The following is an 11,571-nucleotide window of genomic DNA, read 5'->3' as shown; positions in this document are numbered from 1 at the left end:
TCTGCAAATCACTCTGTTCACCCAATGTTGTTTGAGTTGGACTGGATGGAGCTCAACGGAGCTACCTATAGATGACGTTTACTCGCTAAGTGATGGCGGGACAATGTGGGGGCTACCAACGGATACCCTTTGGCGGGGCTTTCACTTCACCAACTCCCGTGGATTGCCTGATGCTATAGCGACATTGTCCTCTATCACAGCTTTGATACAGCCGCAAAGAACCTCTCTTGTTGAAAGAGAGAGCTAACAAACAAATACTCAAAAATGGTACCTACGCAGCCCTTTCATTATCCTGCATTTACCCGCTAACAAACATGCTCAGGCATCCGAATCGCGACTGTATACCTTCTCTGGGGAGTCAAAGGACCATCTCCGCAAGTTTCGCCTTACAACTTCCCGAGCCAAGGGACCTCAAGCTGTTATCTGTATGTACGTCTCTTCTTGATGCGACTTCACTGTTCACACTACATTGGGCTCCCACTGATCAACCCCTTCTCTAGACCTGATCGATAAGAACACCTACGAGATCCGACAAGACGAAGACAAGACTGTTTATACATCTCTCGAGGAGGTTGGCGATGATTTGCCAGACCATGCTCCCCGCTTTATCCTCCTGAGCTACCCCCTCACTATGGTACGTTCTGATCGATCTTCTACCAAAGACGAGTGATACTAACAACCATGTAGGGTGACGGACGGCTATCTGTACCATATGTACTCCTCTTCTACCTCCCTGTTACATGCAACGCCGAGATTAGAATGCTTTATGCCGGTGCTAAGGAGTTGATGCGCAACACCGCCGAGGTTGGACGAATTATTGATATTGAGACGGCAGAAGATCTGGAGGAGATTCCTGACAAGCTCAAGTCGGAATAGGCAAACGAAACACATGAGGGCAGAAATACGGTGGAGCAGCAAAAAACCATATATCATGACATACATAAAAGCGTAAGGTTGATAAGTCTGTCTACTCGTCTGGCAGCACATCTTGGGAATCTAATCCCAATTGCATCGCAACGTTCTTTACTACTCCTTGAAATGCGAGGCATGCCGGGCTATCTGGGAATGAGTCAAAATAACTCTCTCCGTAATCACACGCCATCCTGATTCTGGGGTCCAGGGGTACTGATCCCAAAAAAGGAATGTCCATCTCCTCGGCCAAGGCACGCCCACCTCCTGTACTAGCCTTGAAGATCTGGCTCTCGTTTGAGCACTTGGGACAGACGAAGCCACTCATGTTCTCTGCAAGGCCTAGCACCTTGATACCAGCCTTGCGGCAGAAATCGATTTCCTTGCGTACGTCTAGAAGTGAGACTTCCTGTGGTGTTGTGACCATGACAGCGCCATCGATTCCGCTCCCCTTCAAGAAGGAGTTCACGCTAAGATGTTCATCACTTGTACCCGGAGGTGTGTCGACAAGCAAGAAGTCAAGATCGCCCCATTCAACATCCTTGAGGAACTGTTTGATAAGGCCGTTCTTCTTGGGACCCCGCCAAATAACGGCGTCGTCTCGGTTCGGTAGTAGAAACTGAATGCTCATAACGGCAAGGTTATCCATAACCCAGATTGGCGACCACCCTGTACCGCTGACATGGACCGTCTCTCCCTCAACACCCATCATCTTGGGGATACTGGGTCCGCAGATATCGGTATCCATGATACCTACATTGCTGTCCGGATTTGTCGCAAAGGCATGGGCTAATAGTGAGGTAAATGTGCTCTTGCCCACGCCACCCTTTCCACTGAGCACCAGGATCTTGTGCTTGACATTCTCTAATCGTGCGGAGATAACTGGAATATCAGGGTCCGGGCCCTTGGGCGCCGAAGCACAAATGGCCTGGTTGGGACAACCGGCGCATGAGTCCGCTTTACCGGCCTGCTGTGAATCGGGACCGACGCAGTTCTGAGGTTCTGGCGCGACAAGTTGTGGCTTCTGCTTGATTGGGTTGGCAAAAACGTCGTCAACAGATTCCGGTGTTTCAAGAGATGGTGCCATAGCTATCCTGTTATGAAAATGTTATAATGTTGTGGTGTTTGGGTGATGATGAGTAGGATGTGGCGAGTTAGTAGCCGAAGCTTAATAATGCTTTGAGTAATTCGCAAATCGTGTGTTGCTGGACTGCTGGAAAGATAGATAAGACGAGAAAGGGGCAAATGGCAACGCACGTTTCAGGGCCAAATTGCAGTCCAAGTATAAAAAATGTCCAGAGATGAAGTTGAAGCAAAGTTGGGTACCTAGCTAGGCAGGATGTTGATAAAGATAGATTGGTTGCCTAGGGTAAGCGTTGATTCGTTGCTTAGCAAGCGCCGGATGATGGACATATGGTTAAAGTGCCGCTGCGAATGGAGTGATAGATCCCGTTTTTGTTTTATAGAGGAATTGTAGGGACTTTATGGTTTCATACTTGGTTTTGTGTTTCTAGGTATTGAGAAATATACTGGTGATCTCAAGTCCCGTCAGCAACATTTTACTTTCTTCTGACTCAAATTGTCTAAAACACAAAGTAAGACATGGATTATTGACCTCAAACGATGACCATGGCGTACTATGAAAATCAGAGGAAAAAGTTGATTGAGATTTTGTCATTATCTATTACAAATTTCATCATTATTCATTCCTAAATCTGCAGTTATGAGTACTAGGTAGGTAGAGGAACAACAGAAGCTGCAAAGCCCGCCGGATATCGGACCGGTTGGGTGCCGCTTTACATGCAAAAAAACTGAGGGTGGCGGGGTATTATGTTTTCATTTGAGATAAGATAAGCTAGACCCCGCGAAGAATTTATTCTGAACTGACTTTCATGCTCACTGCGATCATCACGAATTTCCCGAATCTGATATCCAAAATGTCTCCTTCTGCTGATACACCAGAAATTTCAAACTCAGCCGAATCTACGGTTCTGAGCTTGAAGAAGTCACTTTGCTCCGAGGATCCACCTCTGCCCATCCGTTTCCGTGCTCTTTTCTCCTTGAAGCACGTTGCGACTACTGCCGATGACGATGCTACAAGGGTCGCTGCCATTGAAGCCATCGCCGCTGGCTTCTCTTCGCCCTCGGCTTTGTTGAAGCACGAACTTGCATACTGTCTGGGTCAAACTGGCAACACTGCCGCCGTTAAGCCCCTGCGACAGGTTCTATCCGATCTCAAGGAGGATCCCATGTGCCGTCACGAAGCCGCTGAAGCCCTCGGTGCCCTAGGCTGGGCAGACAACCTAGATATTCTCCGCGAATACCGCGATCGCAAGGAGGAGGATATTAGCATTGTTGAGACATGCGAGATCGCCATTGAGCGTATCGAGTGGGAGAACTCGGCAGAGCGACAAAAAGAGAAGTTACGCCCTAGGTTGGTAAATCATATGTTGGGTTGCCCCTAATTAACATTGTGGTCTAGTGACTTTGCCTCTATCGATCCAGCGCCTCCAATGCCCGAATCTGACAAGGAAGCCGAGGTTGAAGACCTTGGCCGAAAGCTCATGGATACAAGCGTACCTCTCTTCCTCCGTTACCGCGCCATGTTCGCGCTTCGAGATCTCGCCTCTCCTCCTGATCTGCCAACTGCCACTCCTGCGGTCCTCGCCCTCGCAAAGGGACTAGCCGATTCGTCCGCCCTGTTCCGTCATGAAATTGCTTTTGTTTTCGGCCAGCTGTCGCACCCTGCGTCCATTCCTGCTCTTACTGAGGCGTTGAGTAACACCAACGAGGCCAGCATGGTTCGTCACGAGGCGGCCGAAGCACTTGGAAGCTTGGGCGAGAAAGATGGTGTTCAAGATACCCTGAGGAAGTTCCTGCATGACAAGGAAAAGGTTGTCCGAGAGAGTTGTATTGTTGCACTCGATATGGCCGAGTACGAGACGGGCGGGGAGGCTGAGTATGCTTTGATTCCTGAGTCTGCACGAGCTGCTGCATGATTTATGAATGCGCTCGCTTTGCCGAGTATTGCGCCTAGTTGTTTTCATTCCATCTAAAAGTCAAATGTTAAGATTATATCAATAGAAGGATTCCGGGTTTCATACGAGTTACCGCATTCGCAGCTGTAGATGACCGTTGAGCCTTCGTCTGCACTGCGCAGTTGCACAGTAGTATACTTGACCTCCTCGCGACCACACTTGGGACATGTCTCGTGCGCGGTGCTCTCGGTTTGCAAATTGTGCTTCTCGACGGATTGGACGCTTGACTGCAGCTTCTGTCTTAAAAAGGAAGGGAAATCGGAGGGCTTCGTTTGCGTGATGGTGACTTTAGATCCGGTATCTATGCAGCGGGTTAAAAATTGTCGCTATCCGCAGTTCTAAATCCAAACAAACCTCGGTTTTCAGCGCCGCAGCATTCGCAGCGCAAAACATTTCGTTGCGTACCCTTGGTAGCAGGCAAAAGGTTACCGCAGTCAGTACAAAAGACAAGAGTTCCAATGGCAGCCATTGTATGCAATTGCGTGCAGTATAGTCTAAGTTTGGAGGAGTTGAAGAGGGTATATGAGGCCGATGCGCAAGGTGATGAAATAAATTTGAAGACAAAAATTTGGCCTGTTCATCATAGGTTCAAAAAACAAGTTCCAACACTGGCAGTAGGCAAGGGTCTTCCTGCCGGAAAAAACAGCGAGGCCAGAGTGGGGCATGTGGAACAAACGCTGACTGGCAATGTGCCTGGCGCACAGACCACCAAATGCGCCAATCGAACACTCAAAGGAAGGAGCAAGCTCACGAGGCTGACCATCCGTGTTGTCTTTCAAAGCTTTGCGGTAGGTAGTAGGTTTCGACCTCGCCGTTCACATTCATTTACCTTCTTCTTCTTTACTTACTCAAAGTCAGAAAACGATGCTTGCTTAGCCGTAATTAACTCGCACATTTCCCTCCCTTTGACTTCGAACGAAATTCTATTCGCACATATCTGACGAGAGCGACACGCTGTAGCGTGTCTATTGATACTCGCTGGAGCACTTCACAACTAATTTATGGTCTTCCGATGCGCCATCGCCCGTTCGTTTCTTCATACTGAACCACGCCCTGTGATGGCTCGCCTTCCCACTTAGCATAATGAACAATATGCATCCCAATAAACATGGTGGTCCCTCAAACGGCCTGTTTGCTCAGACGGGAACTGACAATAATAATCCTGTCACTATCCGCTCTCGCCCCTTCACGCTGCAGCAATCTTTGCCCTTCTCACCGCAGACCTCGACGGTTCCTTTCATTCCTGGTTAGTTACCATGACTTTACGACATGTATTATCGCTGACTTTTATCAGATATCATCCCCGACCCCGTCCTAGGTTCCGGTTGCCCTGCACTTCCTCTGAACGATTTGTTCCAACCGCACGAATTCAACAGCTTGAACAAAGAAGCCGCCGCTCACCCCCAGATGCCGCGCAACGTCAAGCAAGCCGTCGACCATGTCCTCCAGGATATAAAACCTAGCCAGCGAACGCATTAGTACGATATTAATTATTACCTATTGACATTGATAACATTCTGACCAACTAATAGCAAGTTTACCCCCATCTCGAGAACTGTCGCATCTCCGTCATCTGGAAAGAGCCTAATGGAAGGCCTGTCGCCGGTCACAAGAAGCGTTTTCGATAAAGTAGGAAGCTACTTCAAGACGACAAAGCCCGGTGCTCCTGAGGCGAAGCAACCGAACGGTCAAGCTGGAGGCCACTCCACCCCTAAGCAACGCTCGTCCTCAATCAATTCTCCGAACCCTCCGCAGCCGCATACCCTACCAGCACAGAACTCCCAGGCATACAAGTCAAACTCGGTCAGAATCGAAGTTGTTGTACCGTCCAAGAGGCAATTTGACCCATCCTCTTATGCTGATGTGGACTCTTCAGTTGCCGCCGCGCAACAAGTGCAGCAACACACCCAGCCATTATCCCAACATCCAACGCCTATTGTCCAGTCTGCTGAGCAAAGCCACACGGAGATGAACCAAAACGGCACGTTTCGAATCGAACCTCCCCGTGCGAATATCAATCGTGAAGAATATATCGAAGTCAAAGAGAGGTCTGAGGATTTACATCATCTCTCGGTTCGAAAGCAGAGTCGGCAAGGGTACTCCGATAGTCAAGATCTTATTGGAGAGAGCCTCGACCAACGCCAAAGGAGTGAGGCAGCTCTCCATGCACTTGAGAAGCTCATGCACACAGTCTTTAACTCGGTAGGACGAGCGTTAGGCGATGAGCAGGGTTATGAAGAAGTCGTTTCCATGACACCAGATCAAGAGGTTGCTATGACCGCCTCTTCGCAACAGAAGATGTATGGCGCGATTCAAAAGGCGATTACTCTGAAATGTTTTGACCAAGTCCCTGTAGAACACCTGGTTCAGATAATGAAGCTGAGCGATGCAAGCTTAAAACAGGTTGAAAATTTGGAGCTCCGAGTTGACGAGACTTGGAATGAGGAGGCAGTTGACGGATGGGTTCAGCAGCTTTCCGAGGTGGAGACCATGTTAAAGTCGGCTCGTACATGTCTTCGTATCCTCTCAGGTGGCCGAGAGGACAAACAGCTCTACTCCGAAACCATCATCCAGAGGAGCGTAGACATCTTCAGAAAAGTCGCAGAGGACATCGTCATGCCTCTTGTAGAACTTCGGCCCTCCGGACCCGCCTCAGGCGTTTTCAAGGCTCTCTCAAAAAGCAAGAAACCTATCACGTCAGTGTTTCTTTGCTGTCAGAAGTTGTTTACGTTGCTGGCAGAGCTTGTTACCAAGATCGAGCTATCAGAGACTGTGATTAACTCACTCGAATACACCGCATCTCGACTCATCTTTATGGAAAATGCCTATTTCGAAAAGGATTCTGTAATCGGAGTTCAAAAGTTCGATGGGCTCCGTTCTGTTGCGATGGACATGCTGTCTCAAATATTCTTAATCAAACCTGAGCAGCGCCAAGGCATTATCGATGAAATCCTCACTTCACTCGAAAAGTTGCCTGTTGGCAAGCAAAGTGCTCGCCAATTCAAACTTTCTGAGGGGGGAAGTATCCAGCCTGTTTCTGCTCTGATCATGAGATTGGTTCAGGCCAGCTCCGGGCGAGTGGACGACAACAAGGGCCGTGATCGTCACAAGCTGCTGCGAAACATCGACGGCGAACAGGCTGGTTCGGACGATGACGACAGTGCGCCCTCGGGCGTTAAACAGTTTGTTTCCTCCATTAAGAGCGAGGTCCAAGGTGCCAAACAACATAGTGTTGCTGTTAGGGATCTCGAAATTTCCGTCGCCCCCCTCACCGACGCGGCGCAGCGCAATGCATCATATGTGATTAGTTTTATTGTCAAGCGTGCCATTGGTTCCACGAAATCCGGCGATACTCCTTATCGAAATTTGCTTGATCTATTTGTCGAAGATTTTACGACTTGCCTCGACTCACCAGATTGGCCGTCTGCCGAGCTTCTCCTTCGCCTGTTAATGGTAATGATGGTGCAGCTTTTCGAAGCCCCCAAGACTGCTGCTCCAGCGAAGAATATGGCCCTTGAGCTGCTGGGTGGCTTGAGTGCTGCCATTTCGCGTCTACGCTCACATGTTCAAAGACTTACGAGCTCGTCGGAAGGCAATGAAGCTGATGATCTGTCACAATACCTCGCTGACCTGGCTAGCCAAGCACTGGACCACAAGGCCCGCGTGGAACAGCTTGTAGCTTGGGCTGGACCTTATAGAGTCGTCCTGGAACATGTGCAAAACAGAAGTAACGAAGACCCTCACTTGTCAAGTGCGATCTCGTTTCTGGTTGCGGGTTGGGCTTCTCAGGTACACACTGGCTACGATTCTTATAACGACGAAGATGAGGAGCGAGACGAGGAATTGGGCCGTATGTCTTATCGTTTGAGGATGATGGTCGAAGACCGCAGGTGGCTTGTCAATGAGTACACCTTCAAAAGTGTCTCGCCGAACCAGGCCAAACTCTCTTACTCGATCATTTTATTGCGTTCACCTCTATGCGAAGCTTTCAGCAAGATCCTGAATATTCTGCTTGGCTCTATGGCCAGTGACCAAGCCACAGTCAGGAGCAGGAGTCTCAAGAGTGTCAACCAGGTTTTGGAGACAGATCCCTCGATTCTGGATGGCGACTCGACTGTCATTGACCTGATTTTGGACTGCGCAGCCGATCCCTCTATACAAGTGCGAGACTCTGCCCTCGGTCTTTTGGGTAACTGCATGACGATGCGTCCTCATCTCGAGTCTTCCTTAACACCAATGATTGTCAATCGATTCCAGGACAATGGTCTTGGTGTAAGGAAGCGTGCAATGAAACTCACTCGCGATATTTATCTCCGCAACACCGATAACGAATTGCGCATCATGATAGCGAACGGGCTGTTGCGCCGAGTGCAGGATCCCGACGATACCGTTCGCGATCTAGCCCGCCAGATGATTGAGGAGGTTTGGTTCGCACCATTTTACCAAGACGAGGGTACCGCTGTGTATCAGACATCGCTCAATGCACACGTGTCGCTGGTTATCCATACTGTTAAATCTGGAACGGTTACTGAAATGCTCGACAAGGTGTTCCGGTCCATTCTCAAGCCGAAAGACAAATCCTTGAGCGGACCCTTTACAGTCTGCACTAAGCTCGTCGCCAACATGTTTGGATTGATCGACAACCTTGACTCTCAAGACTCAGATGTTCCGTCTGGACGCGATGCGCTGCAGGTGCTTACAATCTTTGCGAACGCGGAGCCCAAACTATTCAACTTTGAACAAATTCGGCTTCTACTACCGCATTTGGCAAACTTCTCAAAGCCCGAGGAACTGGCTGCTTTTCGACATGTGACCATTGTCTATCGTCGGGTTTTGCCCACCTTGACTAGTGTTCATACAGAGTTTCTGTCAGGAGTGCGCGTGTACTTACTGAAAGCGCTTTCCAAGATCAGTCAGCGAACCCCGCTCGATGATTTGGTAGCTTGTACTCAGGTGGTATGCGGACTGCTCAACGTCTACACTCCACTAATTCGTGGCCTGCTATCGAGTTTGTCGAAAATCGAAGAGATACAGACAAAACCTATTGACAAAACGTCGATTACATTGACCTATGGATACAGTCTGCTAATCGGTATGATTGCAAAGCATTGCAAATTGGACGAGTGGACAAATACCTTTAAAGCACAATTTCCCAAATGGAGGGGAGACTCAGTGCCTTTGTTGGCCATTGAGAAACTGGTGCCCCTTGCGGCACCTTCCAAGCCGCTCGAAATCCGCAAGTCAGCACTCGATGCTCTTGGATTGATTTGCCAAGCTTGGCCACGCAATTATGTGGTTCCCAAACTGTACACACTCTTTGACCAAGTTTTCAAAGAGCAGACACCTGGTCTCGAGATGTTGATATTGAGGTCATTCCGGGAGTTCCTGCTTACTGAAGAGAAACGGTCTGAGACAGGAGCGGAAGCACCAGCTACCGGCAAGAAGCGAGAGCTGACAGTCATGGGTGGGACTAGCTTTGATGATGTCGCCAGTGCTACCTCTCAGAGATTTTTGAAGTATATTTCCCGCATTGCACTTTCAGGTCAAGGTGACCATGCTTTACTCGCTACAGAGGTTCTAGGCAGCATCAACCGACAAGGCTTAACCCACCCCAAAGAGACCTGTGTCACCTTAATGACCCTTGAGACATCGACAAATCGACGGATTTCAGAATTGGCCTTCTCTGAGCATCGCTATCTACATGAGAAGCATGAGACTGTTCTTGAACGAGAATATGCCAAGGCAGTACAATCAGCTTTCGCCTACCAGCGGGATGTCGTGGAAGATACTCGTGGCGCGACGACAAACCCCTTCCAGTCCAAATTACACTTGCTGATGGAAGTACTCAAGATCAGCAAGATGAAGAACCGCCAGCGCTTCTTAGACAAGCTTTGCGGCCAGCTGGACTTCGACCTCGCTAAATTAGATACAGCTGGAGAGGTCCCGTCTCACATGGCCTTTGCACGTTTCGTCACCGAGAATCTAGCCTTCTTCGAGTACCAATCAGTTGGAGAATTGCAAACAACAGTTAATGCAATCGAAAAGATGGTGACCAGTACTGGTGCCCCGCTGGCACAGACTATTGAATCCGAAATTTTCAATGTCCGTGTTGATACACTGCAATCGTTGACATCCGAGGTCCTGCCGCCAGCTCCTGGAATTTTAGCCGACCCAACTTCTGGAACATTACCCACTGAAGGCGACTCTAAGCCAGCGTTAGCGATGGCATCTGAAGTTGAGCCAGGCCGGCTTCGTCAACTCGCGACTGCGTCGATTATTCTACTGTCAATGTGGGAAACGCGAACACATCTGCGTCGACTATATGGTATGGGCAACAGTAGGCATGATAGCAAAGCCAAGGCACTAGCCAAGGACTTGAACAAGACACCAGTCAAAGTCCAAGGTGTTCACGGCGACAAGGTCTGGGAAGAAATTGAAGCTCATATGGCCGGACTTCAGGACCAAGAACGGATGATCCAGAAATGCACCGCTCTTGTAGAGCTCCTCAATGTAGACAAGGAGTTCAAAGTTGCAGACGACGCCGATCAAATGAATATGGACCCCTCGACTCCAAGCGGCGACGAAGATGAAGACGGCGACACTACGCTTGATAGGGGACGCAAAAGGAAAGGAGTCCATACACCGGGTGGACGAAAGAAGCGGGCGAGGTCCGACTCACAGCCACGGAAAAGAGGACGACCCAGGAAGAATGCCTTGCCCGAGCCAGACATGGGCGCAGATCTTGATGAGAGCTGGGTTTGAAAAGACGTATAGGCGTAAGATAATGGACACGGGATGGACATTTACTGGACTGGAATTAAAACGAGCAATGCATAATTGGGACAGGCGTTTTTCACCTGCTAATGCGGACTCGAAGAGTGTTTGGCAGGAAGATGGCCTGGTCAGCAGGCGGCAACACATCGGTTTGGTCCCTGAAGGGAATTGTCAAGGGAGCCTTGAGACGATGCATGGCGTTTTTGGAGTTTTGAGATTTGATGATACCTGAGCTACCTACACTTGTGGCTCACCTTAATGTCAAGGGAGTAAGTAGTACATAAGATAAGTAAAGTGCATGGCACCTTTTTAGCTAAGACATGAGTACCGATTTCTTGGTATCATTCGAATTTAAAGAGATGGTGACTATTTTATTGATCCCTTTATTGCAATAAGTGATTTGAAGAGCTTGACTTGTGTATCTGTTTATGAAACAGACAACAACAAAGACAACAGCTGTGAATAAGACGGTAATAACTGTACCATGTGAGCGCCAAGAATCAAGGCAATTGGATAAAACAGCTGCATTAATGACATAAGTCAGATCGCCAAGACAAGGGTAAGATCGCTCGGCATATTTTAGCCGGCTTGGCATAGTCTAACCCCTGCGACCATCAAGGACCAGCCCTCGTCTGAATGATGACGACCCGCAACATCAAGTTCCAAGTCATTTTATTAGCTTGGAATAATGCCTACCAATGGTCTGTTGCCAACTGCATCATCCTGATTCATGGATACTGTTCCAACGGCCTGAGAGGACTGTGAAAGCTTGATGTGCTGTGCTGACCATGACACTGACCATGACAACAGTGGAACAAAGAGCGAAGAATGTCGGACTAGATTCAAGCTT

At 48.9% G+C, this 11,571-nt stretch overlaps 5 protein-coding genes across 5 annotated transcripts; 3 read left to right on the top strand and 2 right to left on the bottom strand.

The window, feature by feature from the left end:
• Window positions 1-264: 264 nt before the first annotated feature.
• On the top strand, window positions 265-876 carry FSST1_000995 (glia maturation factor; the record flags this gene model as incomplete). Its single annotated transcript, XM_083236648.1, has 4 exons — window positions 265-267; window positions 323-425; window positions 501-634; window positions 688-876. The coding sequence occupies 4 exons, from the start codon at window positions 265-267 to the stop codon at window positions 874-876; spliced, it is 429 nt and encodes a 142-aa protein (XP_083091177.1).
• A 91-nt stretch (window positions 877-967) lies between these two features.
• On the bottom strand, window positions 968-1,996 carry FSST1_000994 (Fe-S cluster-binding ATPase; the record flags this gene model as incomplete). The annotated part of the gene is made up of 1 exon (XM_083236637.1): window positions 968-1,996. The coding sequence occupies one exon, from the start codon at window positions 1,994-1,996 to the stop codon at window positions 968-970; it is 1,029 nt and encodes a 342-aa protein (XP_083091176.1).
• An 805-nt stretch (window positions 1,997-2,801) lies between these two features.
• Window positions 2,802-3,908, top strand: FSST1_000993 (deoxyhypusine monooxygenase; the record flags this gene model as incomplete). Its single annotated transcript, XM_083236626.1, has 2 exons — window positions 2,802-3,343; window positions 3,392-3,908. 2 exons carry the CDS (start codon window positions 2,802-2,804, stop codon window positions 3,906-3,908), a joined length of 1,059 nt encoding a protein of 352 aa, XP_083091175.1.
• Window positions 3,909-3,961: 53 nt separating this feature from the next.
• FSST1_000992 (DNA-directed RNA polymerase I core subunit RPA12) lies at window positions 3,962-4,416 on the bottom strand (the record flags this gene model as incomplete). The annotated part of the gene is made up of 2 exons (XM_083236614.1): window positions 3,962-4,248; window positions 4,302-4,416. The coding sequence occupies 2 exons, from the start codon at window positions 4,414-4,416 to the stop codon at window positions 3,962-3,964; spliced, it is 402 nt and encodes a 133-aa protein (XP_083091174.1).
• A 623-nt stretch (window positions 4,417-5,039) lies between these two features.
• On the top strand, window positions 5,040-10,709 carry FSST1_000991 (cohesin-loading factor complex subunit SCC2 domain-containing protein; the record flags this gene model as incomplete). The annotated part of the gene is made up of 3 exons (XM_083236603.1): window positions 5,040-5,193; window positions 5,242-5,425; window positions 5,480-10,709. 3 exons carry the CDS (start codon window positions 5,040-5,042, stop codon window positions 10,707-10,709), a joined length of 5,568 nt encoding a protein of 1,855 aa, XP_083091173.1.
• Window positions 10,710-11,571: the final 862 nt, after the last annotated feature.

The sequence above is a fragment of the Fusarium sambucinum genome, chromosome IV (genome assembly GCF_050947815.1).
Source record: "Fusarium sambucinum isolate potato_lamoka chromosome IV, whole genome shotgun sequence".
Lineage (NCBI taxonomy): Eukaryota > Fungi > Ascomycota > Sordariomycetes > Hypocreales > Nectriaceae > Fusarium > Fusarium sambucinum.
Note: the sequence above shows the minus strand (reverse complement) of the source record. Positions and strands in the feature narration are given on the sequence as shown.